This window comes from Hakea prostrata, chromosome 3 (assembly GCF_041222555.1).
Source record: "Hakea prostrata isolate BN-2017 chromosome 3, UWA_Hpros_2, whole genome shotgun sequence".
In the NCBI taxonomy this organism is placed as follows: Eukaryota; Viridiplantae; Streptophyta; class Magnoliopsida; order Proteales; family Proteaceae; genus Hakea; species Hakea prostrata.
In genome coordinates, this window is record NC_142602.1 from 36,732,088 (window position 1) to 36,758,067 (window position 25,980).

At 39.4% G+C, this 25,980-nt stretch overlaps 1 protein-coding gene across 1 annotated transcript in view; it reads left to right on the forward strand.

Moving 5' to 3' along the window:
• The first annotated feature begins 4,641 nt into the window (after positions 1–4,641).
• The window catches only part of LOC149022178 (calcium-dependent protein kinase 24-like), a 29,981-nt gene continuing 8,642 nt past the window's right edge, over positions 4,642–25,980 (forward strand). The window contains exon 1 of the mRNA XM_089147251.1: positions 4,642–5,279. Within this exon, the coding sequence (XP_089003377.1) occupies positions 4,755–5,279 (525 nt within the window). The 5' untranslated portion in view covers positions 4,642–4,754. The remainder of the gene's footprint in view (positions 5,280–25,980) is intronic.

Genomic DNA, 25,980 nt, shown 5'->3' on the forward strand with positions numbered 1-25,980 from the left:
TAGATAGTCTTAGTATACTGTTCCTGATGCGTCAAAAATCTACTCAGCCCTTAGATCATGGATGAATGACCTGTAAAAACAATTGTCAGATGTGGCCCGACTTTGGGGGTCGGGAGTCCACCTCCGAAGGCTAAGTCAATAGTTAGAACACCATAGAGCTCTAGCGAGTTGCAGAGCTTAATTGAGAGATAGAATGGAAGAGGAATGATTGAGTTACCTTTCTTGTACATAGGTCATGTCTTATATAGTGTTTACCTTCTAATCTCCTTCGTTGGATTTATTCGAGCCTTCTTCGGATGACCATCCGATCATAACGATTAGGTCCGTTGGGGATAGATCTGTTCATTGGTGGGATAAGAATAATTGCACAATCATAGCGTGGCAGTTATCTAAGTAAGCACGATTGTTTGCTCCCGTAAGTGCCGTTAATCGTCTCCCATATTAGTTATCCATCCCGAATTTCATGGGTTCGTGCTTATCCTTGGAATCGCATGGTTCCTTCCTCATCACGCTATAATGAGCCAATCTGATGTCCGAACCCGACCATGATGGCCGAACTTGACCGTGATGGCCGAACCTGATCATGATTTCTGAACCCAACCATGATGGCAAAACCTGATCATGATGGCCGAACTCGATCATGATTTCCGAACTCGACCGTGATGGTTGAACCTAATCATGATGGCCGAACCCGATCATGATGGCCGAACCCAATCATGATTCATGATAGCCAAACCCGATCATGATTTCCAAACCCGACCGTGATGGCCGAAACCAATCATGATGGCCAAACCCGATCATGATTTCCGAACCCGACCGTGATGGCTGAACCCGATCATGATGTCCTAACCCAACCGTGGGGTTAGGCCGTCTTTGACCGGGGTCAAAGACTGAACCGAAGATGGACCCGGTTCAGTAATATTTTGTTCGCAACAATTCCTAACATTCCTTTCAAATTTCGAAGTGATCCGAATCCCGAAAGCTAGGTTTTGGATAAAAAAAATCCAATTTCAGCCCCGTTACTGTTCATCTGGTCGGCTGACTCAGTCGACCAAGCCAGTCAACCAACTGAATACAGCATTGTGTATTCGGCCGTTTTGATCCGTTTGACCTCCGATTTGCTTGATTCTTCTTCTGATATTGCACCTATGATTGTCTAGGGTTCAAATACTAACCTTGGGACCATTCTCCTTGATAACCGGACCATCTTCAATTCGAGTTAAGGTAAGGAGGGTTGTTACCACAATTACATAGACTATTTGAATCTTGTTTCTAATTAGGGAACTTCTTAGACTTACTTTCATTATTGTATTCTTTTGTGATCATGAATATTCATTATGTTAATTACATGTGTGATTGATCATATTATTATATATCTTTCTATATGATGAAATATCATTTGTGTATGATATGATTGAATCGGGAATGTGATTGATTAAGTATGATTTGGGATTGAGGAATGTCCTTTTGACATTTCTATCCTTGGACATCAGTGGGAATAGAATGGGATATTTCCGATGGTGCCCTTGGGCGCTTTCCTAGATTAGTGGATGTCATGCATAGGGCTTGTCTAGTGGTGTTTGGCTAGGATGTCCTTGTTGTATCAGACCTAATTCAGAAGGGTATTGAGACCGAACAACTCGTGGTAGCAATGTGGATTTGTGGGTGCTCGAGACCAGTGGGTTATATCCGTGAGAGGTCATAGATCACATTGTGGATACTCGTGAGTTGCCATTTATTGGTAGAGTTGCAAATAGATAGACTTGGGCTCATGAGCGCTCAAGACCGGTGAGTTATATCCATGAGAGCTTCCCGTATATTATTTGTGGATGACCAATAGGGTTGATGAGTCCGTAGTCCGAGTTGGTTGTAGCCATAGGATACGTGACTCTAGTGTGAAGGATACTGAACCGAGTTGGTTGGTGCCATAGGGGAAGTATCTGGATCTAACTTGATATGAGTGAGTAGATGACTTGCATTGGGCTAGGCTTTACTTTGACATGCGCCAATACTTAAACCAAATGGTGATGTGAGAGAGCGGTGACCTAAACCCCAGCCATGGAATGTCCTAGGGATGCAGGACCCATTATCAACTGGAGCCGAGTGATTGGACTTTTTCCAAAGAAGTATGGTGCTATGACTTAAAGCATGTCTGCCTATAGAGACTAGCATACATAGAGTTAGATTTATACATGCATCGTTGTTTCATATCATATTGATCATGCTATGTTTTGTATCATGTTATTTATGTTACTATGGAATAACTGCCTTACTGAGTAATTTTGAACTCACTCCTTTTGTGCAAATGCTTGTTAGACTATCCTGCAGGAACATAAGAACTTGATGGCCCCTACTATGAGACGCCCATTGATGAAGCATACTACCATCAAGGTGTTGGCGATCACGAATATTACTCTGAAGATCCCTCGATGGATTATGCTGCATACCAGGATTAGTCCCACCTTGGAGCGGAGTTGGCCATGTCTCGTTTCATTTGTTTATGTTTATAAGGATATTTTGTAAAAGACTGAAGAAACAGTAGTTTAGATGTTTATCCCTTTATTTCCCTCTTTTGAGAATTGGATTGTAATCTTAATGATATTTGAACAACTTTTCCGCTACGATTTGGGGAGTGATTTCTCCATATACTTTATACTTGTGATTTTCATAACTTGTATCATTTAAATTTCGCACTCTGATTATATTGTCTCTCTTATTCATATCTTGACCTTATTGTTTACATGATATTATATTGATTTTATCTTGTTCATGATTATGTTATTGTGTATGTGGGAGGTTGGTTCCTCAATACTTGATCCTCGGGGCTGTGGATCACACACCCGGGTATGCCAGATAGGGTACCGTCTGGGTGGATGTGACAGAGTGGTATCAGAGCCCCAAGTTCAACCTAACCACATAAAACAATAACGGAACATTCATGAGTCATATATCCAAAAGTGACTCAAGTATTATTAGATGTGAATAATAGAACACTTGGATTAAAAACTAAATTAATGAAGTATAATATGTTTGTTGGATAATACACAATAATTATGACTTAACAAACATCACTTAATACAATAAAAAGAAAATGTATAACACACAATAATAAAGTGAAACAAAAGTGAACTTCATTAAGATTAAGAAAGTTTTACAACAAGTTACATCTGAAAAGCATAAAATGAAATCCTAGTACAGTCTATCTATCTAGGAGACCGTCTCTGATCTTTGAGTGTCCTAACATCATTTGAAATCTGAGTCAGCTAAGACTTCATTTGCTCCTGTCTCAACTCCATCCTCTCATGCATGCCAAACATTTGCTCCTGCCTAACCTCCATCCTCTCCAAAATGGAAGTCATGGAAAGCATCTGAGCATACAAATCCGGTGTCTTAGGAGCTACATGTGATGGACATCCGACCTCAAATTGTGATGATGCGGGAATCCCATGATCATCCGGACCAGCCTCGTGCATCTCCATATCATCCCCAGCTTGATCATCTGTATCTGGACCAGCATATCCCTCATCCACTGGGACATCCTCATCCTCGTATTCTAACTCATCCTCATCCTCTGGACCCGGTGATCTCACAGCATCATCTAACTGCATCAGCCCGATGGTCTTCGTGTCGATGGGATAACCCAATCTTTGAAGCATCAGTGTAGACTGTCAAACCACCGGAATTATCGAGTATGGTCAAAATTGGGGCACTTGTCAATCTAACTTTCAACTCTTGAAAATTCTTCTCATACGCATCGGTCTTCATCCTCTGATATTGTTTTATTCTACACTTTGATATTCTTTTGTGATCTTTCTGAGATCCATATTTGATTGTTTCTTAAATTACTTGAATATAATGATTTGTTCTTACTCTTGATTATATTATTGTACTATGTAGATATATGATCACCCTAAACGTGCTCTTCGGGGCTATAGATTACACATCCCAGTATTCCATATAAGGGGGATGTGATAGGGTATCTCTGACATGGCTACTAGAAGGGGGTTTGGATCAGCTCCTCATTCGGGGAAAAAAATCCCCCCTCATAATTTTTTATTCCCACACCCTCTCATTAAAAGGTTATTTACTTTTGATTTTTTAATAGTTATAGGTGGCCCCACTCCCTATTGCGTGGTTCAGAACTCTTTAGGGAGCACATTGTTCTCCCCTATAATAGAAAGGTGATCCAAACTCCTAGGAGGCGACATGTAGCTTTTCAAGATCCACCAACTGTTAGTTATAACGACGAGATCAAAATCGTTTATCATGTTGCCTTATGAGAGCTGCAGAGTAGATACCACGTTGCAATGAACATAAGATTCAATTTTGATGAGGAGTTATCCATAGGAACCCGTGCCACCCAAATCAATGTCAGCAGCACAAACCAATCCATCAACAAACAGGACTCGAATGAGAGGGTTGTTAGCTGATGACTAGAGTCGTTGAGCGGCTGAGATGACCCCACTTTATAGTTTATTCCGTTAGGATAATTTCCCCAAACGGAAATTTAATTGCAACGGCCAATAAAGTTTCACCGTTAAAGTTAACGGCACTCAAGCGGCTCCGAGAGAAAGGCGGGATAATCAACTGAACGAATTATAACTTTTTTTCAAACTCTGAAGCTCTGAGACCGGACTCTCATGGTGGGTTAACGCGATTGTCTCTTGCTCCCTCCCTCTCTCTCTCTCTCCTCTCTCTCTGTCTTATTGTGTTCATACTTCCCATGGGCTGTCGTTGATTTTTATTTTTTACCCATGGGAAGTTGTATGTCAAATCTTGTAAATACACCTCAGTCCAAGAAAACGAGGGATCTTAAGCCCATATCCTATGAAGATTGCAATGGCAATGATGATTTTGAAATTATCCCACCACCGCCACCGATACCTCGAAACGCCAACATTCTTAAGAGAGTGACTGGGAAAGATATTTTGGCTCGGTATCGATTCATAAAGGAACTCGGGAGAGGAGAATTTGGCATCACTCATCTATGTGAACATCTTAAGACGGGGGAAACCCTGGCTTGTAAATCGATCTCGAAAAGCAAGCTTAGAACGGAAATCGATGTTCAGGACGTAAGAAGAGAGGTGGAGATTATGCGTCATTTGCCAGAACACCCAAATATTGTGAGGCTAAAGGAGACTTATGAGGACAAAGAAGCTATCCATCTTGTTATGGAGCTTTGTGAGGGCGGGGAGCTCTTTGACCGGATTGTCGCCCGTGGGCATTTTACCGAACGAGCTGCTGCCACCATCACCAAGACCGTAGTTGAAGTTGTTCAGGTGCGTTCATCTTTCATCAAAGTCCTTGTGTATTCAAATTAAGGTTTATGTTCTTTCAATTGAATATTTTGTTTCGTTACTGGGGTGTTTTTTTCTTTTCTTTTTTTTTAAATGAAGGCCTTGAGGGTCTAAAGCATTTTGACCAGAGAAGAAGAGCCATGTATATGAACCCAAAAGGAATCAAAGGAGAAGGATTCCATTAAAGGAGGAAATAGACTTATTGTCCCAAGAAGATATGGAAGTTCACCTCATAGGACTACTACCATTAGCTTGCCAGATTTTATTTTCCTTCACAGGTAGGAGGAAGAAAAGGCAAGGCTGTTAGGTTAGCCAATGAGGAGGTCAACAGAGGTTCTGGCTTTCAGTCTTATCAAATATGAATCCTTCTTCATTAAATTGTTGGGAACCTATGAATCTTAGCACACCTGTAGGTAATATTCCATATAATTTTCAATTCTATAATTGATGGGGAAAGATCCTTAGCTGGATTCACTTTCCTAAATACAGAATATCTGCAGCGGAATCAATCTGAATTTCACGTCCTCGTTCCTCCACCAAAGTTCCACCGGTGTGATCCCATAATCACTAGGAAATGAAATAAATTCTACAACCCAAATGCCATGGAAGGATGGTAAGGAGATCTAAAGCAAGGAACTCATTTCCTACGTTTCTAGGAGAGAGGGAGAGAGAGATGGGAGCCGCCTTTCTCGGGAAAAAATCTCACGCAGGAATAATCTTGTATATCTTCAGTGATGCGGTGGTTATAAATATATGACCCTATATTTTGTAACCGCTCTAATAGTGAGTTTCCAATACTGCCCTTGGGCATATAATTAAATTAGTAATTATAAAATCTCAACATCTCTCATTTGCACAAGGGCAAGTGTTAATCTCTCTGGCACAGTGTGTCCCAGACACACATGTATATCCCAGATATACACATTCAATCTCTCTATCACAATGTGTCCTAGACACACATGTATATCCCAGATATACATATATTGATTTCTCTGCTATATATCCCAGATACACAGATCACTCGTGTCCCAAACACTAACATCCACAAGTCCTACTGGCAAAATGTGGATCACAACCGGTGATATACTTGCACGCATGAGCCTCAAACTAGAAACCTTCCCAGAAGGCCAAAATAACACATCACTCAAAGAAACACATCAAATAAGCATTAATATACCATAATGTCCTAGGTTTATTCAAACTCACCAGACTAAAGGTATCTCGATCCCTCTGAGAGATCACATTATTGTCCTTAAAATGTTCATTACTATAACACATACAGTTGGCGCCAGCAAACACTTTTAGGGTGCAGTTGAATCAAACATTTCCTTTCGCCCCAGACCATCACTACACTTAGGATTGACTCCTTTCTCGGTAATGCCCCTTTAGGTCGAATCAATCATGACCATAGGTAATACCCCAAAGTAGCCACATCAACCATTCGTTTCATGATGTCGTCAAAAGTCACTAAGAACACTAACGGACCATGAAGTCCAGGACTCACACAATGAAAGGAGCAAGGATCCACCCTCTCATTTTCAATGATCGCTAAGCATACATAGTATGATATACGTGCTATGGTGGAGCATTCTATACTCAATAGAATGTATGTCCCTCTCAACACCATACATGTCTTAGTCTAGTCGCAACCTCTTGCGCCTAACCCGAGTTTCTTTATTGTCACCACCCTAGCGCCAAATAAAGTACTCACACCTTGCTCTTATAGGCAACATGAATAGTGGGAACATTCATGTCGATTCTCTTCACAATAGAGAAACTCATCTTGATTCCAAATCAAGGCGACATCATGATTATGAATTGACCTATACAAAGTCATTCACAATCTATCTCATCTCTGCTCACCTCCAAGGTGCCAGAAGTAAATGCTCGTGTGAGTGAGCCATTCTCTTGCCTATTGATATATCTTGTTTTATACTAGAAGAACACAATCACACATAAAGTGAAAAATAAATGCTGGAATGAACTCATATTACTCAATGATAAGAAAGTTTCAGTACAAAACTAAGTCACAATCTACTCAAGCCTAAGGAGTTTACATGAGAAATAAAAACATCATTGGCTATTGGTTTGGTAAGAGGGTCAGCTACCATCTGACTAGCAGATATGTACTTAAGTACAACTTTCTTCCTTGATATAATGACTCTAACAAAATGATATCTCAATTGTATATGTTTGGTCTTCCCATGATACTTGGGGTCCTTGACATAGCTAAGAGTTGACGTACTATCACAATAGATAAGGGCAGCCTCTTTGGATGTCATTACAAATTCAGTATGTCGAAGGAATCTCCTCAACCAAATAGCCTCTTGAACTGCAGCTGAGCATGCCACATACTTTGCTTCTATGGTCGAGAGGGATATACAAGTCTGCTTCTTGCTACACCATGAAATGGCCCCGCCATTCAGCAAGAAAGCATATCCCAAGGTTGATTTGCACTCATCAATATCTTTAGCCCAGTCAGCATCGCTATAACCAACTAACCGCAAATCCGATCCTTGGTAACACAACATGTAGTTACTCGTTCCTCTGAGATATCTCAACATCCTCTTGACTGCTTTCTAGTGCTCTATGCCTAGGTTTGATTAGTACCGACTAACCAAACCCATTGCATAACAAATATCTCACCTAGTACACATCATAGCATACATAAGGCTACCCATTGCACTGTAATATGAAACTCTTTCCATCTTGGTTTTCTCCCCTAGAGTCTTAGGACCCATATCAAGGCTCAAATGCAAACCCTTCTCCACTGGAGTATCAATTGGTTTGCAATGTGCATCTGGTATCTTGTCAAGACATTGTCAATATAGGTTTCTGAGATAAACCCAGTAATCTCTTTTGCCTATTTTTGACAATCTTGACACCAAGCACATAGCTTGCTTCACCCATGTCATTCATATCAAATACGGAGGACAACCATTTCTTAATGGTTTCCAATAGCTCCTTGCTATTGCTAGTCATGAGTATGTCATCTACGTACAGTGTCAGAATGACATAATTACTATCAAATCTCTTGGTGTAAACACAGTGGTCTTCCTCAACCATGGAAAACCCATTTTCCATCATAGCTTGGTGGAAGCGCACATTCCACTGTCTAGATGCTTGCTTTGAGCCAGATATGGACTTCTTAAGCTTGCACACTTTGCGCTCAAGTCCATTAGCTTCAAAGCCTTGAGGTTGATCCATATAGATCTCTTCCTCAAGTTCTCCATTGAGAAAAGCAGTTTTTACATCCATCTGATAAAACTCCAAGTCCAACTGAGCAACAATGGCTAGTATGAGGCGGATGGAGGCAAACCTAACCACAGGGGAAAAAGTTTCCTTATAATCAACCCCCTCTTGCTGGGTGTAACCTTTAGCCACTAAACGAGAATCTCTCAATAGATCCATCCGCCTTTCTCTTGATCTTGACAATCCACTTGTTCCCAATTGCTTTTCGGGTCAGCGGTAAGTCAACCAAGTCCAAGATATGATTAACTTTCATCGACTCCAACTTTTCCTCTATCACTTTCAACCATTCCTTTGAGCTTGTCCCCACAAGAGTTTCCTGCACGTTCTTCGGTTCATGCTCATCGACTAGAGCCATCTCACAGTTTATCTCTTCAAAAGTTACCATGTAGGCTTCATCCTCTATGTCGAAACGTCGACGAGGAACTAGCCCGCGCTCACTATGGTGCACGTGCATGTCAGATTGCTCAACCTCTAAGGGAGCTATCACATTTGCACTCCCACTCCCCTCCCACTAGGATCTTCTGGATTAACCCCAGGTTCATTATTCAGAGTCTAAATCCCTAAAGTGACAAGATCACTATTTTGTATCTCAAAGAATTCCGATGATTCTTTGTTAACTCCTGAAAGAGATGGAAAATCATTCTCCAAGAATATTGCATCCCTAGATTCAAGTTCTGTTCACCTCTCACTCTCATCTAAACCAATGAAGACATGTCCTTTTGAGAGTTCAGAATATCTTACAAAGATACACTTTCTTCCTCTAGGTCCAAGCTTCCCATACTAGTGAGATGTAGAGTGAATATATGTTGCACATCCCCATGCGCGCAAGTAACTCAAATCTGGCTTCCTTCTAGTCCACAACTCATATGGTGTGGAAGGAACCGATTTGGTTGGAACTCGATTGAGGATATAGGCCGCAGTCAGCAAAGCATCTCCCCAATAAGAGATGGGTAGGTTTGCCTGTGCCATCATGGATCTCACCATGTCTAGCAAGGTACTATTCCTCCTCTCAGCAACCCAAGTTTGCCGTGGAGTCCTTGAAATAGTAAGTTGCCTAGATATCCCATTTTCATCACACAACCCTTTGAACATATCGGAGAGATACTCTCTACCTCTATCCATTCTGAGAGTTTTAATCATTTTATCTAACTGATTCTCAACTAAGCTCATGAATTTCTTACAACATTCTAGAGCTTCTGACTTATGAGAAATTAGATAAATTTGACCATACCGTGTATAGTCATCTATGAATGTGATGAACTAAGTCTGTCCTTTTCTAGTATGCACATTCATGGGTCCACACACATCTGAATGGATAAAATTCTAGAGGAAGAGAGGCTCTCAAAGCCTTTTTGAATGATTTTCTAGTTGCTTTTCCTACTAGACATGACTCACAGGTTGGCAAATCGGATAGTGAACCTTGGCCTAAGATATCTTCTCTTGCCAACCTGTTCATCCTATCTATGCCAATATGTTCTAGTCTAGCATGCCACATATCAGAATCAATACACAGTATTTTCGCAAACAAAAGCATTACTAGAATTAGATAAATCATCAATTGTATCCAATACAATAAAACCATTCTAAAGAAAACCATAACCATATCACCTAGATACAAAGCCAAAGAATTGTTTTCAAATACAACTCTAAAACCATCTCTCAAAAGAAAAATAACATAAACAAGATTCTGCCGAATGTCTGGAGCATATAGCACATCATGGAGTAACAGCGTCCGACCACCCCGCAAAACTAATCTGCATGTGCCTATGCCATGAACCTCCACACTTGAGCTGTTCCCCATCATTATTATCCTGCTTCCTCTTGGAATAAGACGGTATTCCATGAAGCTCGAGCGTTCCCTTGTTATGTGTTCTGTTGCACCTGAATCAACAATCCACAAAGGATTTAGTTCAGCAAGCATAGTAGAACTTGTTACATAACAAGATGAGGTATAACACACAATACATACCTCCTGCTCAGTGCAATCACGAGCAAAATGACCAGGCTTTCAGTACATGATGCAAATCAAAGGTGATTTCTTCTTGCCAGCTCTAGTCCCCCTTGAACGCTTGGGGCCATTCTTATTTATGTTCCCACCTTGGTTACTTTTCTTGGACCGCTAAGGTTGAGCTTTCTCTCTCTTGCACTTGAAGCCTGCACCCTTACTAGTGCTAGCTTTAGCAGCAAGTACTTCAATTTGAGGGGCATCGACCAACATCCAATCCTCCCCTAGCTCAAGGTGCTAGGCAGCTTGATCAAAAGTCTTGACATCATCAGCATGAGTCAAGAAGATCTTTATATGCTCCCAAGTCTTCGACAATGACTTGATGACTGCAGAGACTTGCTCCTCATCAGTCTTTTGGCTCCCACATGCGCTCAGCTCACTAATCATGTTAGACATGATGGTTATATGCTGCCTCATGGTGTGACCTGGCATTTTATAACCTTCAAAAGTGAGTCCGAGCTCGCGGCCTCTTGTGGTGGAAGTCCCTCCGTACTGGAACTTCACAGCCTCCCCACAAAGAATTTGTAGTCCTATGCTTCAAAAAATGAAGCATCAGGTCATCCCTCATGGAGCTTAGGATAGTAATCCTTGGTACTCTGTCTTTCCTCTTCCAGGCATTGTATAACTCAAGGTCCCTGCGATGCTGTGTAGTGGTACCTTCCTCAAGTGGGGACATGGTATGGTTTATGGTTTCCAGCATATCCTACTCTTCCAGGAGATACTACACCTTTCGGTGCCAGAGGTTGTAATTCCTCTCGTTCAGTTTATCTCCTTTAGTGAGGTCAGCAACTATGCTTTTTGTAGCAGCCATTATACTAGAGACAATATATACAAGGATGAGTTCAACTATTCTAGCATTAAACACAACACAAACAACAACAAATCACACTAGCATAGTCAACCTATGGGGTAAGCATTTAAACCAAAAGAGATGTTAACAAACATTCAATCAAATTCTCATGCAAATCCACGTAGACTTATACCCTAGTTTCATTATGTGCAAGAAACATGATTAATAGACCCATAATTAAAAACAATTTTAATAAATTAAAACTTCCAATCATGTTAATGCTATGAGGTGGTTCACACATAACACTTTTACCTCACTAGCTCCCACCCGGCCTCATTAGGCCCTCAAAACATCACACAAATTGTCGGGCCATTGGTGTCCAGTAAGTTAGAAACACATTCTAAACTGGACAAACCAATATCCAAAAAATCCATCTCCCAAATGGGCTGCCGTCTCCCAGACGGAATTTTTCGTCTAGGTCAGTGTGATCAGATAGACCATTAGATCAACATCCGTCTGGTCCACAGGGACCAAAACGGGTCATTTTTCCCTTGAACGAAATTTTTTCAAAAAACGGAAAATCACGTTTTTTTCTCTAAAAAATTCATCCAAAAATACATGAAAAAAAAAATCTAGCAATAAACATTGAACAAAAACATTCATCATGGATTATCAATGCATGCAATTTTTACATAAGGGAAATCAAAGGATCCTCCCATTCGGATCCGAACCAAACATAAGGGTTTCTAAAAACCCTCTCAATTCTCCCACGGGTTTCCTATTAAACCTTGGATTCTCCGTGAGTTTTTATAAACCCTTGATCCTCCCATTGGATCCATTCAAGAAAAATAAACAATGAGGAGTAATCGAGAATCGCGGGAACCTTAGGCTCTGATGCCAATGTAGGTAATATTCCATATAATTTTCAATTCTATAATTGATGGGGAAAGATCCTTACTTGGATTCGCTCTTTTTAAATATAGAATATATGTGGCGGAAGTAATCTGGATTCCACGTCCTCGTTCCTCCACCAAAGCTCCACCAGTGTGATTACACAATCACTAGGAAAGGGAATAAATTCCACAACCCAAATGTCGTGGAAGGATGGTAAGGAGATCTAAAGCAAGAAACTCCTTTCCTGCGTTTCTAGGAGAGAGGGAGAGAGATGGAGCCGCCTTTCTCTGAAAAAAATCTCACGCACGAATAATCTCGTATCTCTTAAGTGATGCAGTGGTTACAAACATGGTAGAAGATCTTGCTTTTGAGAGAGTTGCAGCATCCCTCTGTGAATGATAATTGAAGCCACCTCTATTAAATCTTTGAATCTATTTTATCTTCATCCAAGTACTCGTTGATATTTATAAAATATAAATCACCAAAAGGCAGGTCCTAAGACCCAAAGGATGCTCTACCAGCATCAGGAATATTTGCAACTTTAAGTTGATGATTCTCTCCTCCGGTTCGAAAAGGCAAAGTGGACCCACCATTTGAGTGTGAAACTCCTTCGGATTTTTCAATTCAAGCCAAGAAACGTACATAGTCTCATCAAGTCATCTAAACGACATCGAAATCAACCCTGTTAAATCCCATTCTTGCTGCAAAAAGTGAAGAGCCCCATCCATTGTAAGAGTGTTGCAGCATCCTTCCCCAAATGCCCATGCTCATTTTGCATTACATGTGGGCTACATGGCTTCTTGGCTAGCTGCATGTTTTCCTGGCCCATTGTCTAGGCTAGGGATAAATCATATTGTTTTATGGGCCCATGACTAGTGATGTGATTTTTCATCCCTTAACACGAATAATTGGGTCTTGAGTAGCTTGGGCTCCTTATGACCCAATTACTTGTCTAAATATACTGGGCCAATTCAATCAAGCGGACCAAAGTCAAGGGTTAATGATTTTTTTGTGACGTGCTCTCTCAGATGTTTCCACTCTTGCCCCCGCAAGCAAAGAGGTTTCAAGATATCAGGCGACCAAGTGAACAGCCCTAAGCAAATCTTCTAGAGATCAGCTGTTGAGTGGTCCAACTGCGTCTTCTTCTCATTCACTTCTCCTATGAGCATAAGTGTTGCAAGAAAAACCCTAATGGGGCTCCCTCAAATCTCACCATGTGCCTATAGTAGTCACCGTCCCTTTGGAGGACAGCGATGGGTGTCATGGAAAGAGCAAGTCCTGGAGTCCCTCCGTAAATATCCCGACATATTTTTTCCACTTCTAGTGTAGCAATATTACAACCTTTCCCATTGTTATCTTCGCCATAGAAGAAATTTCGATAGAAATGCTTGCATTTTTGAAAACCCAAATGAAATTCCAATTATTTTAGAAAAGTTACAGGTTTCAACTGAAATTTCAAAGATTTAGACCATTTCGGAGGTTTCGACTGAAATTTTGACCATCTCGACCAAAATTTCGACCATTTCAACATTCCAACTTGTTTTTCCTCAGTTTTTGTTGATTTCTATCCCATTTTCACCTAATTTCTACGACTCCTTTGCCTTCAAACACCTTTTTTTCTCATCTTTTGCCTCCAAACACCTCCTAAGCTACAATAGCTACAAAGGAAACTCCGGCAACAATAGAATGTGAAGCATGAGCCATACCCAACAATTTCAAACTTCCCCTTTTTTTATATTTGTTTTGTTTGCCTTAAATGATCTTGTATTGCCTTGAAATTAATATATGTTTAGCCTAGGACTATGATCTATGATTGAGTTTTGTTAAACTTAATTTTTTTTTATTTGCTACCATTTTTCATTTTCTGATTTTAATAATTATTTTCTAAATTATGTATTTTTATTTTATATATATGATATATGGGCTTCAACTTAATATATGTGAGACACCATCACTTGATCTAGTTGGTAATTTTATTTTGTTGACTTGTTGTATATGTAACCATTCTATCAAACAATTCATGTATGTTGATAATTCTATGCATGTATGCAATACAATTTGTACTTGTTGGAACCGGTCATTTATTAGTATACTTGAATGATAAATTTTCAAACAAAATACGAGTTCCTAAACCTAAAAATTTTGGCCTTTTTTGGGTCGAAATCCTAGCTTCGGCCAAAAAAATTTCCTTGATCTTCGCTGCCTTCACCACAAGGGTTTTGCTGGTGGCTGCACTCCCCAGCAGATCTCCGGCCTATACCAACAATGCATCTTCCATTGAAATCAAATTGAGTTTCGATTTCCAAGTTCACCATTTCCATGTCTCCAATCACACAAGACCAATGGTGCTAAAATTTCCTTTTCTTTGCCCAATAACCGACAGTCATGCTCTTTAACCCTTCTTTCTCTTCTCATTTTCTCTCACTTTCTTGCTCTGTCATTTTGGCATCAACCTTCTCCTCCTTTGCAAGCTTCCGCTCTACCTCCTATTGAACTAGGATTTGTTCAACACCGCTACTAAATTCTTTTCCCAATTCATTTTCCCTAGTCTCTCGTGCTAGTGTTTCTCCCCAATCTACAAGTGTTGCTTTTTCTCCTCTTATTCTAAGAGATCTTCTTCCATGACCACTAGCTCACTCTAATGCTTCATTTCCATACTTGCCTGTGTCGTGTTCCCATCATCGAAATCATGTTGAAGGGCCTCCTTGAGGCTTGTCTGGTCGAACACCGGCCAATTTCTTTGATAGAACCATGCCAATGCACCCCTTTTAGGTGTTGGGGAGCCACACCCAATCGGTAATCATAATCAATGGCATATGCCCAACAAAAAAGTGTATTTTCCATAAGCCATGCATTCATTCTCTTTGCCGTTAAACATAGATATTATGGTCTCCATCTTCCCCTCCTCAGATTGAAACGTGCTTTGATACAAATTTGATAGGAACCCTCCTATCTAGACTATATTGAATTACTAGTATATGAATTTTGACAAAGAAACTGAACGATAACATTGGTTTTGACAGGGCTAGTCAACCCTTATATTATTCACACAATGCTGCCCTTAGCCAATGGCTGGCCAAACCTTGCATACAATAACCGATACCCTCTCCTCTCAATTCCCCTTTACTTATGACCCACCATGTGTTAGTTGTGGTAACTCTCCCCACTCTCTTTCTTCCATTTGTTGTCATCTTAAGGCCCTAACAAAACCTCTTCTTGAAGATCGCCATATAGGAAGGCATTTTTTATGCTGAGCTAAATTAAAGGCCAATCAAAGTTATCTACAAGAGAAATGATTAGGCAAACTGAGTTTAATTTGGAGACAAGAGAGAAAGTCTCAAAGTAATCAACTCTATAAAATTGGGTGCACCCTTTGGCAACCAATAATGTTTTGAGCTTCTCAACGGAACCATCACAATGGAACTTAATAGTAACATCTAACAATACTTAACCATGCCCTGACCAAGAGGTAAATCAACTAAAGTCCGCGTGTGTCTAGACGTTAAAGCACTGATTTCCACATCCATGGCAGCCTTCCAATTAGGGTTTTTGAATGTTGTAGAGGGACAAGGAGGGCTTGTAAATGTGGAAAGAGACATTAAAAGATTGGGCACATGAGTGTGAAGATGAGATAGTGAAACATAACAGTCAATAGGGAAAACCACTTAGAGTGCAATATGCAAGAATGTTTACCTCTATGAAGAGCTACAAGTAAATCATCTGGAAGCAAGACGGTAGGAACTTCATTCGAGTAAGATAGTGGTGGAGACGATAGTAAAGGAGGGGCTATAGTGGGAGGAGTAGTGGTGCCTCTCACTTGCCACTACTAATATACCTATAGAGGAAGGGGCGGGGATAGGGATTAAGGATGGGAGGGGTGGTTGTTTGAAAAGGGTCATTTTTGGATTCCTTAGATTGGAAAAAGTAGGGCGTGTCTTCAAAAAAGGTTATGTCGAATTGACAAACTGTTTGCCAGGTGATAGGATCATAGCACTAGTATCCTTTTTAAGTGCAAGAGTATTCTCAAAACACACACTTGGTGGACTTAGAGGAAGCTTAATAGGGACAAGATGTAGGTTATTGACAAATAAACACACCCAAAACCCCTAGACGGTAATGGAAAAGGGAGTAAGGTGGGAAAGGCAATAAAAAAATGTTTTATTGAAAAGTATCGTAGAAGGCATCCGATTAATGAGATATCAGGCAATTAAAACCCCATTGCTTCAATGTTGTTGGGAACATGCATATGAAACATTATAGCCCTGGGTCACCTCAAGAAGGTGGTTTTTTTCCATTCTACAATACCATTTTGCTAAGCAGTGTAGGTACAACTATTTGATGAATACAAAAATCATAAATATCATTGTGAATAGATTCTAATGCATTGCTAGAACAAAAAAATTTAACTAGCAAAGAAAATTGAGTTTTCACTAACAAAGTTATTCAAGGTAGACAAGAATTTTGTTCCATCTTTTAACAAATATAACCAACTGAGATGAGAACAATCGTCGAAAAAAGTAACAAAGTAGTGAAAACCATCCCTGTTAAAGACACTACAGGGATCCAACATGTCAGAATTAAATAAGTCAAAAAATTAAGGACTACGATTAACAGAGCAAATGAGATAGGAAACATGGTGGTGTACTAACTTACACATCTCACAATTCTGTTTAAAAACATATTTAAAGGAGGGAAATAATAATTGTAAAGGAATAAAAGAAAAATGTCCTAGTCTATAGTGCCACTGAAATGGGGTAGCACCTCCAGGAGAAACAACAGTAGTGGAGCATGCTGTGGGGGGGGGGGCCTGGGGAGTATAGTCCAGATAATATAGTCCATCCTTCCGCCAATCACTCTCTTCGTGTGAAGGTCTTCAAAAGAACAAAACAAAGGAGGTAATGTTACTGAACAGTTTAAGGTTCTAGTTAGATAACTAACAGATAATAAGTTGAAAGGAAACTGTTCAACATGCTAAGCCAATGACAAGGCAAGTGGAGAGGGAGATACATTACCAGTTCCCAAAATGGGGGTTGAAGATACAGTAGCAATAATAACAGAGGAAGGGTGGTTAGATGCATAAAGCGAGGTTAATAATGATGCCTTACTTGTCACGTAAGCAAAAGCTCCGGAATCAATTATCCAAAGAGGGAATGTACGAGATGTAGAAGATAAGAAGGCAGGGGTACCTATGTGGGGCAAGGTTGCAATGGACACAGAGGCCTCATGTGAAGTGGAAGTAGATGTGTCAATGTTTTGTAAGTGGCACATGAGTGTGCTTACATCATTGTGCAGAGCCTTAGGTTGATCTTTTGAAGTAGTAGGTGTAGTATCAGTAGGGTGAACTATGTTAGAACCACTATTAGTCACCACATGATTAGTTAATTGATGTGCCCAATCAAGTCCACCATGTTTGGCCCAGCAAGTGTCCACCAAATGACTAAACTTGCCTCAAAAGGTACACTATTGTGAGGCTCAATCTAGATGCTGCACACCATGGCTACTGGAAAGACAACCTCCCCTTGAGCCACAACCATGCTCGTGACCATAGTAGGTAGAAAAAGCTGAATAATTGCCTTTGGATGCTGCTAGTGGTTGGAGTTACCTGATGACACTATATGTTGGAGAGGAGAGAAAACAATAAAAAGATCATTAAGGGTGGGCACACTTTCTTTGGCTAACAAGTGTCCCTTGATATGCTTATGTTCCAAGTGCAGGCCAGCAAGAAACTTGGAGACAAAGAACTCGTTATGCTGAATTTTTAGCTTCTCAACATCAGCAGTAATAGGCTGGAAAATGTTCAACTCTTCCATCATATCTTTGAAAGAATTGTGGTAGTACTGCATGGGTTAACCGGACAACTAAAATTGAATGAGTTTTTCATAGATGTCAGAGATGCGACTCATGTTTTTCTTTTGGGGATTTCTCTTTCATGTCATATCATATTCTTTTTGCAGTAGAGTGAAATATAACATTGGAGGCAATGTTAGGTTTCATACTATTTCACAACCAGATCATTATTATGGTAATTCTCTCTGGATCAGGTTTCAAAGTTTTGTCTTTAGTAGGAGGTGAAGACTCAACTTATGATAGTTTACCCTTGGCCAAGATATAGACCCGTATAGCTTGGGCCCACGGTAAGTAGTTGGAACTGCCTTTAAGTCTGATGTATGTAATTTGAATGTTCAATTGTTCTGATAAAAGTGAGGCATTATTGCCTACAGTAGTAGTTTCAGTAGTCATCATGACAAAGGCAACAGTAATATAATGATTCTAGAACAAGGCAGCAGTATTATATAATTAGCAGACAAAGGCAACAATCACAAAGTAGCAGCAACGGTAAGGCAGCAATTATAAACTACCAGAACGAAGTAACAACAACAGCAAGGCAGCAATCATAGGCTACCAAACCACAATAACATCAAAGATATGGTTTACCCAAAGATAATAACTTTGGGTCGATTCTGGTAAAACAAGACAACAGGAAAAAGTAAACCCAAGGCAAGTTCCTATTTGCCAGAAGAACAAAAGGCTGATGTCGATTCTGGTATATAGAATACAAACCAGATAGGGCAGCAAAAATAATTTCCACAAAGTAGTTGTGATCAAATAAGTTAGGGCATCCAAAAACAAGTCTCCAAGCATATGATCCAGCGATCTCAACCTAGAGAGCCAGGAAAAAGAAGGAACAATAGCAGGTCCTATTCAACAATCTTAGAACCAAGATAAACTTATCCTATCTAAGATCATACCAATATAGATTTGAAACAATGCTAGGACAAAGTCCTTTGGCAGCAACAAGAGATAAAATCATCCAGCGTACCTGTTGCATATCAAATTTTTGCTATAAAATCTCTGAGATATTTCGACAGTAATTGAACCTGCTGATATTTTCACTTTCTATTTTAGCTTAGGTTTCTATTTAGTTACTTTTTGATTTTCTGATTGCTTGGTTCACAAATAATCTCCCTAAGATAGTTTCCTTTTTAGTAGATTTGGGAGATTCTATGCAATATGAAATTTTCCACTTTGTTGTAACTCAGTTTATGAAAGTTTTCCCAAACTAAGATTTGATGATTTTATATCATAAATAAAGTACTAGGGGAGAGCCTCAAAACACACTTGAGCTCTCTCTTCTCTTCCATTCTTGGGCTAGTTACAAGATCTTGAAATTCTTACATGGTATTAATGCCTTTGTAACCAGTCTAAGAAAATCCCAAACCATCCTCTTTTGATCTCAACTTCAGCATATTCTCGCCTCTAGTGTGTAGCCACCTATTGCTGCTTAAACTATGTAATCTTGCTCCTTCTTTCACAACATATAAAGGAGTAGTTACATGCTATTGGAGCCATGAACAACCTAGGGATTATGAAATAAGTTCCTGTTCCTCTATTTCAGATTGCAACATTTGCCATGGACTTCTGGGTGTACCAAGTTGTTGGTTTTAAGATTTGATATGCCATAAAGAATTTTTCTGGAGTGTCTCGATATTTTCCGTTGTCATTTAGACCCTTACTTGGTCGCATGAGATAGTTATTGGTTCTAAAATGATGTTTTCTGGATCTGTTCCAATTGCTATCTCATGGTTTTGGTGGCTCCCTTTTTTTCCAAAATAATGTTGCTGGAACTGTAGTGTATAGTGTACCCTATTACTGGGTTCTAATCTAATGTTTTGTGGATCTGTTATTTTCTACTACTGCTCTTGCTGTCTGTTTCGGTGACTTTGTTTACGAGAGAGAGAGAGAGAGAGAGAGAGAGAGAGAGAGAGAGAGGGAAAGAGAGACTGCTAGTATTGTAGTATTGCTTCTATTGAATGTTTTGAGGGATGTTATTTTCGAGAATGCTTTTTAAGTATGGTAATGCTGTTCTTATTGTCGAAATGAACCGCAATCCTTGTTTTGTTATTCCAATGATCAAGATATTCCACTGATTGTGGCCGCTATTTTCTGTTGACTACTGCTGCGAATGACTATGCACTGCCCTATTTTATCAAATTCAAATCTGGTTCACTAATTTCTTCTGATATAATTTGCTGCTGCCCTATTTGAGTGTTATCAATGGTTCAAATTTTTTCCCCCTTTTTTTTGAGGGTGAACAAGATCGTCTTGTGAGACAATTTATTGCTGTTTGGTCAGCTTTATTGGTGAATAATACACTGGCTCGTGGGTGCTACTTTTCCTTCTTGGATTTCTTTTGTGCTCGTATGTTGAGATGTTGGCAATGTAGTTATCATTATTTGTCCACATAAGGAGAGATTGGAGATTTTTTCCATATCTATTTAAGACTTTTGAAGAACATTATTTGTGGAGACTCTTATACTTAGATGGTTTTCTATGACAAGACCTACCTACTTGGTCACTGTTGAAAACATCGACTGAGGTTTCCTAATTAGAATAGGATTATGTTTCCTCATAAGTCTAGAGTTTTATTTCTATATTTCATTTTCCTACTTAGTATAGGACTTAACTAGGTTGTAACTATAAATACCCTATTGGGGTCTTGTGAATAATTTATTTTTAGAGGAGCAATTCCTCATATTACAACATGGTATCAGAGCAAGGTTTTGTTTTCATCCTACAGAGGTGCTGTAGAAATTTTTTGAAGTCGTTATTCATGTGTTTGTTTTCTTTTCGAGTATCCTGGAACTGTATATGGGTGATTAAGTGCATGTTTAAGAAAATTTTGTCTAAGAAATCTGGTATTTAAGCGGAGGTTGTGTCCCTCTAGTCTTTCCTGGAAATTTTCTGGTGTACTTTGATTCAACAATATACCAATTAGAGATAACCTGAGGAGATACTTTTCACGTGAATTAGTGGGAGTAATTTTGAAAATATTTCAAGGACTTTTTCATAATTCTAAAAAAATTCAGGGATTTTTTTTTGCAATTTGCAACAATTTTAGGGGACTTTTTCGTAAATTTTTTAAAAAGTTCAGGGACTTTTTAATTTCTCCTTGCAATTATGGCTAATCCCATATCCCTTTTATCTGGTAATTTTCGCCCTCCAGTAAAGTGCAAGTATTGTGGAAAAGAGCATCATACAAAGGACAAGTGTTGGAAGTTGCATGGACGTCCAACAAATTCCCGTGGAAAATGTAGAAATGGAATCAAGGACAACAATCAAATATCTGCAAATCAAGCCAGTTCTGACACCCTGAGTACTCCAACACCTCTTTCCTCAGATGAGCTCCAACACCTTCGCCAATTGATGTCCAGACTTGACTCATCTTCTCCAATACAGACTTCTAGTACGAGTATAGCCTCTGTCATTAATCCCTCTGTTGATCCACAAATCCCCACAGGTATTTTTGGTTGTCACAATGTCAATTTGACTTATCCTTCCTGGGTAATCGACTCTGGGCAATCGGCCATATGACAGGCTCATCTACTTTGTTTCATACTTATTCATTTGTCCCTATTGCTCAGGATGTTCGAACGGATGATGGGTCTCTCTCCCGTATCTCTGGGAAATGATCTATTATATGTTCGCCTTCTCTTACCTTATCTAATGTCATGCATGTTCCTAAGTTTTCGGCTAATCTTTTATCTATTAGTAGCCTTACTCATGATATAAACTGCAAAATAACTTTCTTTCCTTCTCATTGTGTGTTTCAGGACCTAGAAACAGGGCTTACGATTGGCAATGGTAAACAGAAAGGGGGGGCTCTACTTAATGGATGGGTCCCCATCAGCTCTTTCTACGGTCTCTAGTTCCACCTCCCCTGCACTTTTTACCTTATTACAGTGGCATAGTCGTCTTGGCCACGTTCCTTTACCTATTTTGTCCAAATTATTTCCTGATCTGATTAAAAGATGCAATTTAAATGATTTTTATTGTGAGGCATGTATTTTGGCCAAATAGACCAGGCATGTTTACCCTATTTCAGATAATCGTAGTAAAATTCATTTTTCAGTCATTCACTTTGATGTCTGAGGTCCTTCTCGGACCGTGTCTGTATCTGGTCATAGATGGTTTGTTACTTTATCAACTGTTGTACTAGGACCACATGGGTTTACTTACTTCACCAAAAAAGTGACGTTTTCTCATGCTTTCAAAATTTTCATAATATGATTAGGACTCAGTTTGGGGCGATAGTCAAAATCCTCCGGACGGATAACTGAACTGAGTACTTGGGTGGCACATTCCCTTCCTACTTAGCAAACCATGGCATCATACACCAAACTAGTTGCGTTGACACTCCACCTCAAAATGGGGTTGTCGAACGCAAGAATAGACATCTATTTGAGGTAGCACGTTCCCTCATGTTTTCTATGCATGTGCCTCCTCGGTTTTGGGGTGAAGTCGTTCTTACTACGGCATATCTATTTAACCGAATGCCTTCCCGAGTCTTAGACCAACGCTGTCCCCTTGAGGTTCTTTTAGGTACAACAGTCTTTACAGTCTCACCTAAGGGTTTTGGATGTGTTGCCTTTGTCCGGAACCACCATGTTCATGGAAAGTTAGATCCTCGTGGGTTAAAGTGCATTTTCTTAGGTTATCCTCCTACACAGAAGGGGTATAAGTGTTATCATCCTAGTTCTTGTCGTTTTTTCGTCTCTATGGATGTTGTGTTCTAGGAACAAATTCCTTTTTTTTTCCCTACACCTCTTCAGGGGGAGAGTTTTAATGAAGAGGTTCCAATGTTGATTCCTCCTTTCAATATTTCTCCTGAGATTCCTATAGATGATCCTCCTTTGGAAGATGGAATGACCGGACAGGAACAGCTGGTGGATGATATACAGGGGGAGACTAGACCTCTAAAGACCTATCAAAAAAAGCAACAAGTGACCCCTTCTGAACCAAGCCAGTCAAAAGCTTTGGTTCATGGCCCTGAACAATCTGTTCCTCCAGGTGAGTCTGTCTTTGACCCTTCTTCTAATCCTACTTTAGACATACCAATTGCATTAAGAAAGCAACCTCAAACTTACACCAAACATCCTATTTCCAATTATGTTTCATATCAGTCTCTATCTCCAGAATTTCAAAGTTTTATTTCTTCTTTGTCCTCTACTTCTATTCCTAACACTTGGCAGGAGGCATTATCTCACTCAAACTAGAAAGAAGCTATGGATGAAGAAATGCAAGCTCTAGAAAGAAAAAAACAAAACATGTGACTTGGTGACTTTGCCCATAAGAAAGTAGACTGTTGGGTGCAAATGGGTGTTTGTGATCAAGTACACAGTAGATGGGACTGTTGAAAGGTACAAGGCAAGATTGGTGGCCAAAGGTTTCACTCAAACTTATGGCGTTGACTACCAGGAGACATTTTCCCCTGTTGCCAAGATGAACATAGTTTGTACTATTATTTCATGTGCAATTAATAAAGGGTGGAGTTTACAACAATTAGAAGTGAAGAATGCATTTTTGCATGGAGAACTTCAAGAAGAGTTATATATGGATATACCACCAGGGTATTCTACTACAGAGGCTTATAGGAAAGTGTGCAAGTTAAAGAGGGCTTTATATGGGCTGAAGCAATCTTCAAGAGCGTGGTTTGGAAGGTTCCATAAGGCAATGATATCTAATGGCTATAAGCAGAGCAATGCAGACCACACTTTGTTTATTAAAAAAGATGGTTGCCACACTACTATACTTTTAGTATATGTGGATGATATTGTGATCACAGATAGTAGTGAAGTGGGGATGAGATTTCAGCATTAAAGACTTTTTTGGGAACTGAATTTGAGATCAAAAATATGGGAAAACTAAGATATTTCTTAGGTTTAGAGTTGGCATATTCTACTAGTGGTGTATCTTTATCCCAGAGGAAGTATACATTAGATCTTCTTGAGGAAACTAGAATGCTAGGATGTAAGCCTGCTGAGACTCTTATTGAGCCTAACCTACACTTGAAGGGAAAGGAAGGAGAACCAGTTGACAAGATAAGGTATAAAAAATTAGTGGGTTCTATCTATCTCACACTAGACTTGACATCACATTTGCAGTTAGTCTTGCTAGCCAGTATATGTGTAACAACCCCTGTATTTCTATCTCACACTAGACCTGACATCAGTACAGCATTAAAGACTCAGTACAGCATGATAGGACTAAGCATGTGGAGATTGACAAATATTTCATCAAAGAGAAGCTTGAGGTTGGGCTGATGTGCTCACAAAGAGCTTGAGCACGAAGATATTCAATGACATTATGAGCAAGTTAGGCATGATAAATATCTATGCTCAAACTTGAGGGGGAGTGTTGAAAACATGGACTGAGGTTTCCTAATTAGAATAGGATTATGTTTCCTCATAAATCTAGAGTTTTATTTCTATATTTCATTTTCCTACTTAGTATAGGACTTAACTAGGTTGTAACTATAAATACCCTATTGGGGTCTTGTGAATAATATACTTTTATAGGAGCAATTCCTCACATTATAACAGTCACCTTTACCTACCTACTTGGTCCACAAATCCCATATCACCTTTTTATCCACCTACTTGGATCACAATAAGCCACATTGTCCTTTACCTACCTACTTGATCCACACAACCTATACTGCCTTTTATCTACATCCTTGGTCTGCAGCAATCCATACTAGTTTGCATTAATCCATACTGTCTTTACCTACCTATTTGGTCTGCATTAATCTATACTACTTTTTACATACTACATACTTGGTCTGTAGTTACTTATACTACTTAGTACCTACTTACTTGGTCCATAGTAAACAATACTGCCTTTTTCCTACCCATATTTTTACCTACTACTTGCCTTTTCCAAGAGTTTATATATGGACACTAGAGCTACAACTTTTATCCATTAGTATGGAGATTCCTCCCTACTGCTAGTAATACTTGAAAAATGCCTTTGATGCTATTATACTTATGGATTTAGTCCATCTTCGCCGATTGTTCTCATATTGAATGGTATTGAATGGTTCATTTGACAAGAAGAATTAATTTTTCTTTTACATTGCTATTGATTATCTTCAGGGTGAAGTTCTTGCAGCGTTTATTGGTGTTTTCTATTGCTACTTGTGCTCAAGATTAATGAAGCTTTTAAGATATGTTCTTGTCATTCCAAGTTGGAGCCTAATATGTGTACACTAGCTTGACGGGGAGTGTTGATAATTCACTTTCTTTTTTAGCTTAGGTTCCAATTTGTTTTACTTTCTAATTTTCTTATTGCTTGGTTGAGCAGTAAACCTCTTTCCTTTTTAGTATATTTAGGAGATTTCTATGCAACATGTAATTTCCTCTTTATTGAAACTCATTTTAGGGAAGTTCTCCTAAACTGAAATTTGATTTTATATTAAAAATAAAGTACTAGGGGAGAGCTCAACACAGTCTTGAGCTCTCTCTTCTCTCTTCGTCATTTTTCTTCATCTCTCTTAATTCTTGGGCTAGTTACAGGATCCTGAAATTCTAACAGAATCCATCAGCTCCTCAGGGTCTTCAATTGGAACAAGGATAGATCACCTCATTGTCTTTAGAAGAGGGACCTAGGTCATTAGTAGAGCACTGAAGGGTGGCTGCACACCAAAGAAGGGAAAGAAAGAATGAAATGTTTCAGAAGGAAGAAGAAGAGGATGATTCAGCTAGCTATAGGAGCTCTAATACCATGTTTCGATTCTGGAGTCTATAACTAGCAATCAGCAAAAGAAACAAAGAAAAAAACACCCGAGAAAGAGGAAGTAGAATATCACAAGATGTGGAAGAATAAGATCCTGCAATAAGGCAGTTGTCAGTAAAACGTGAAAGCAAAATAAAAGAAGGAAAAACCCTAAACTACAACTTATGACA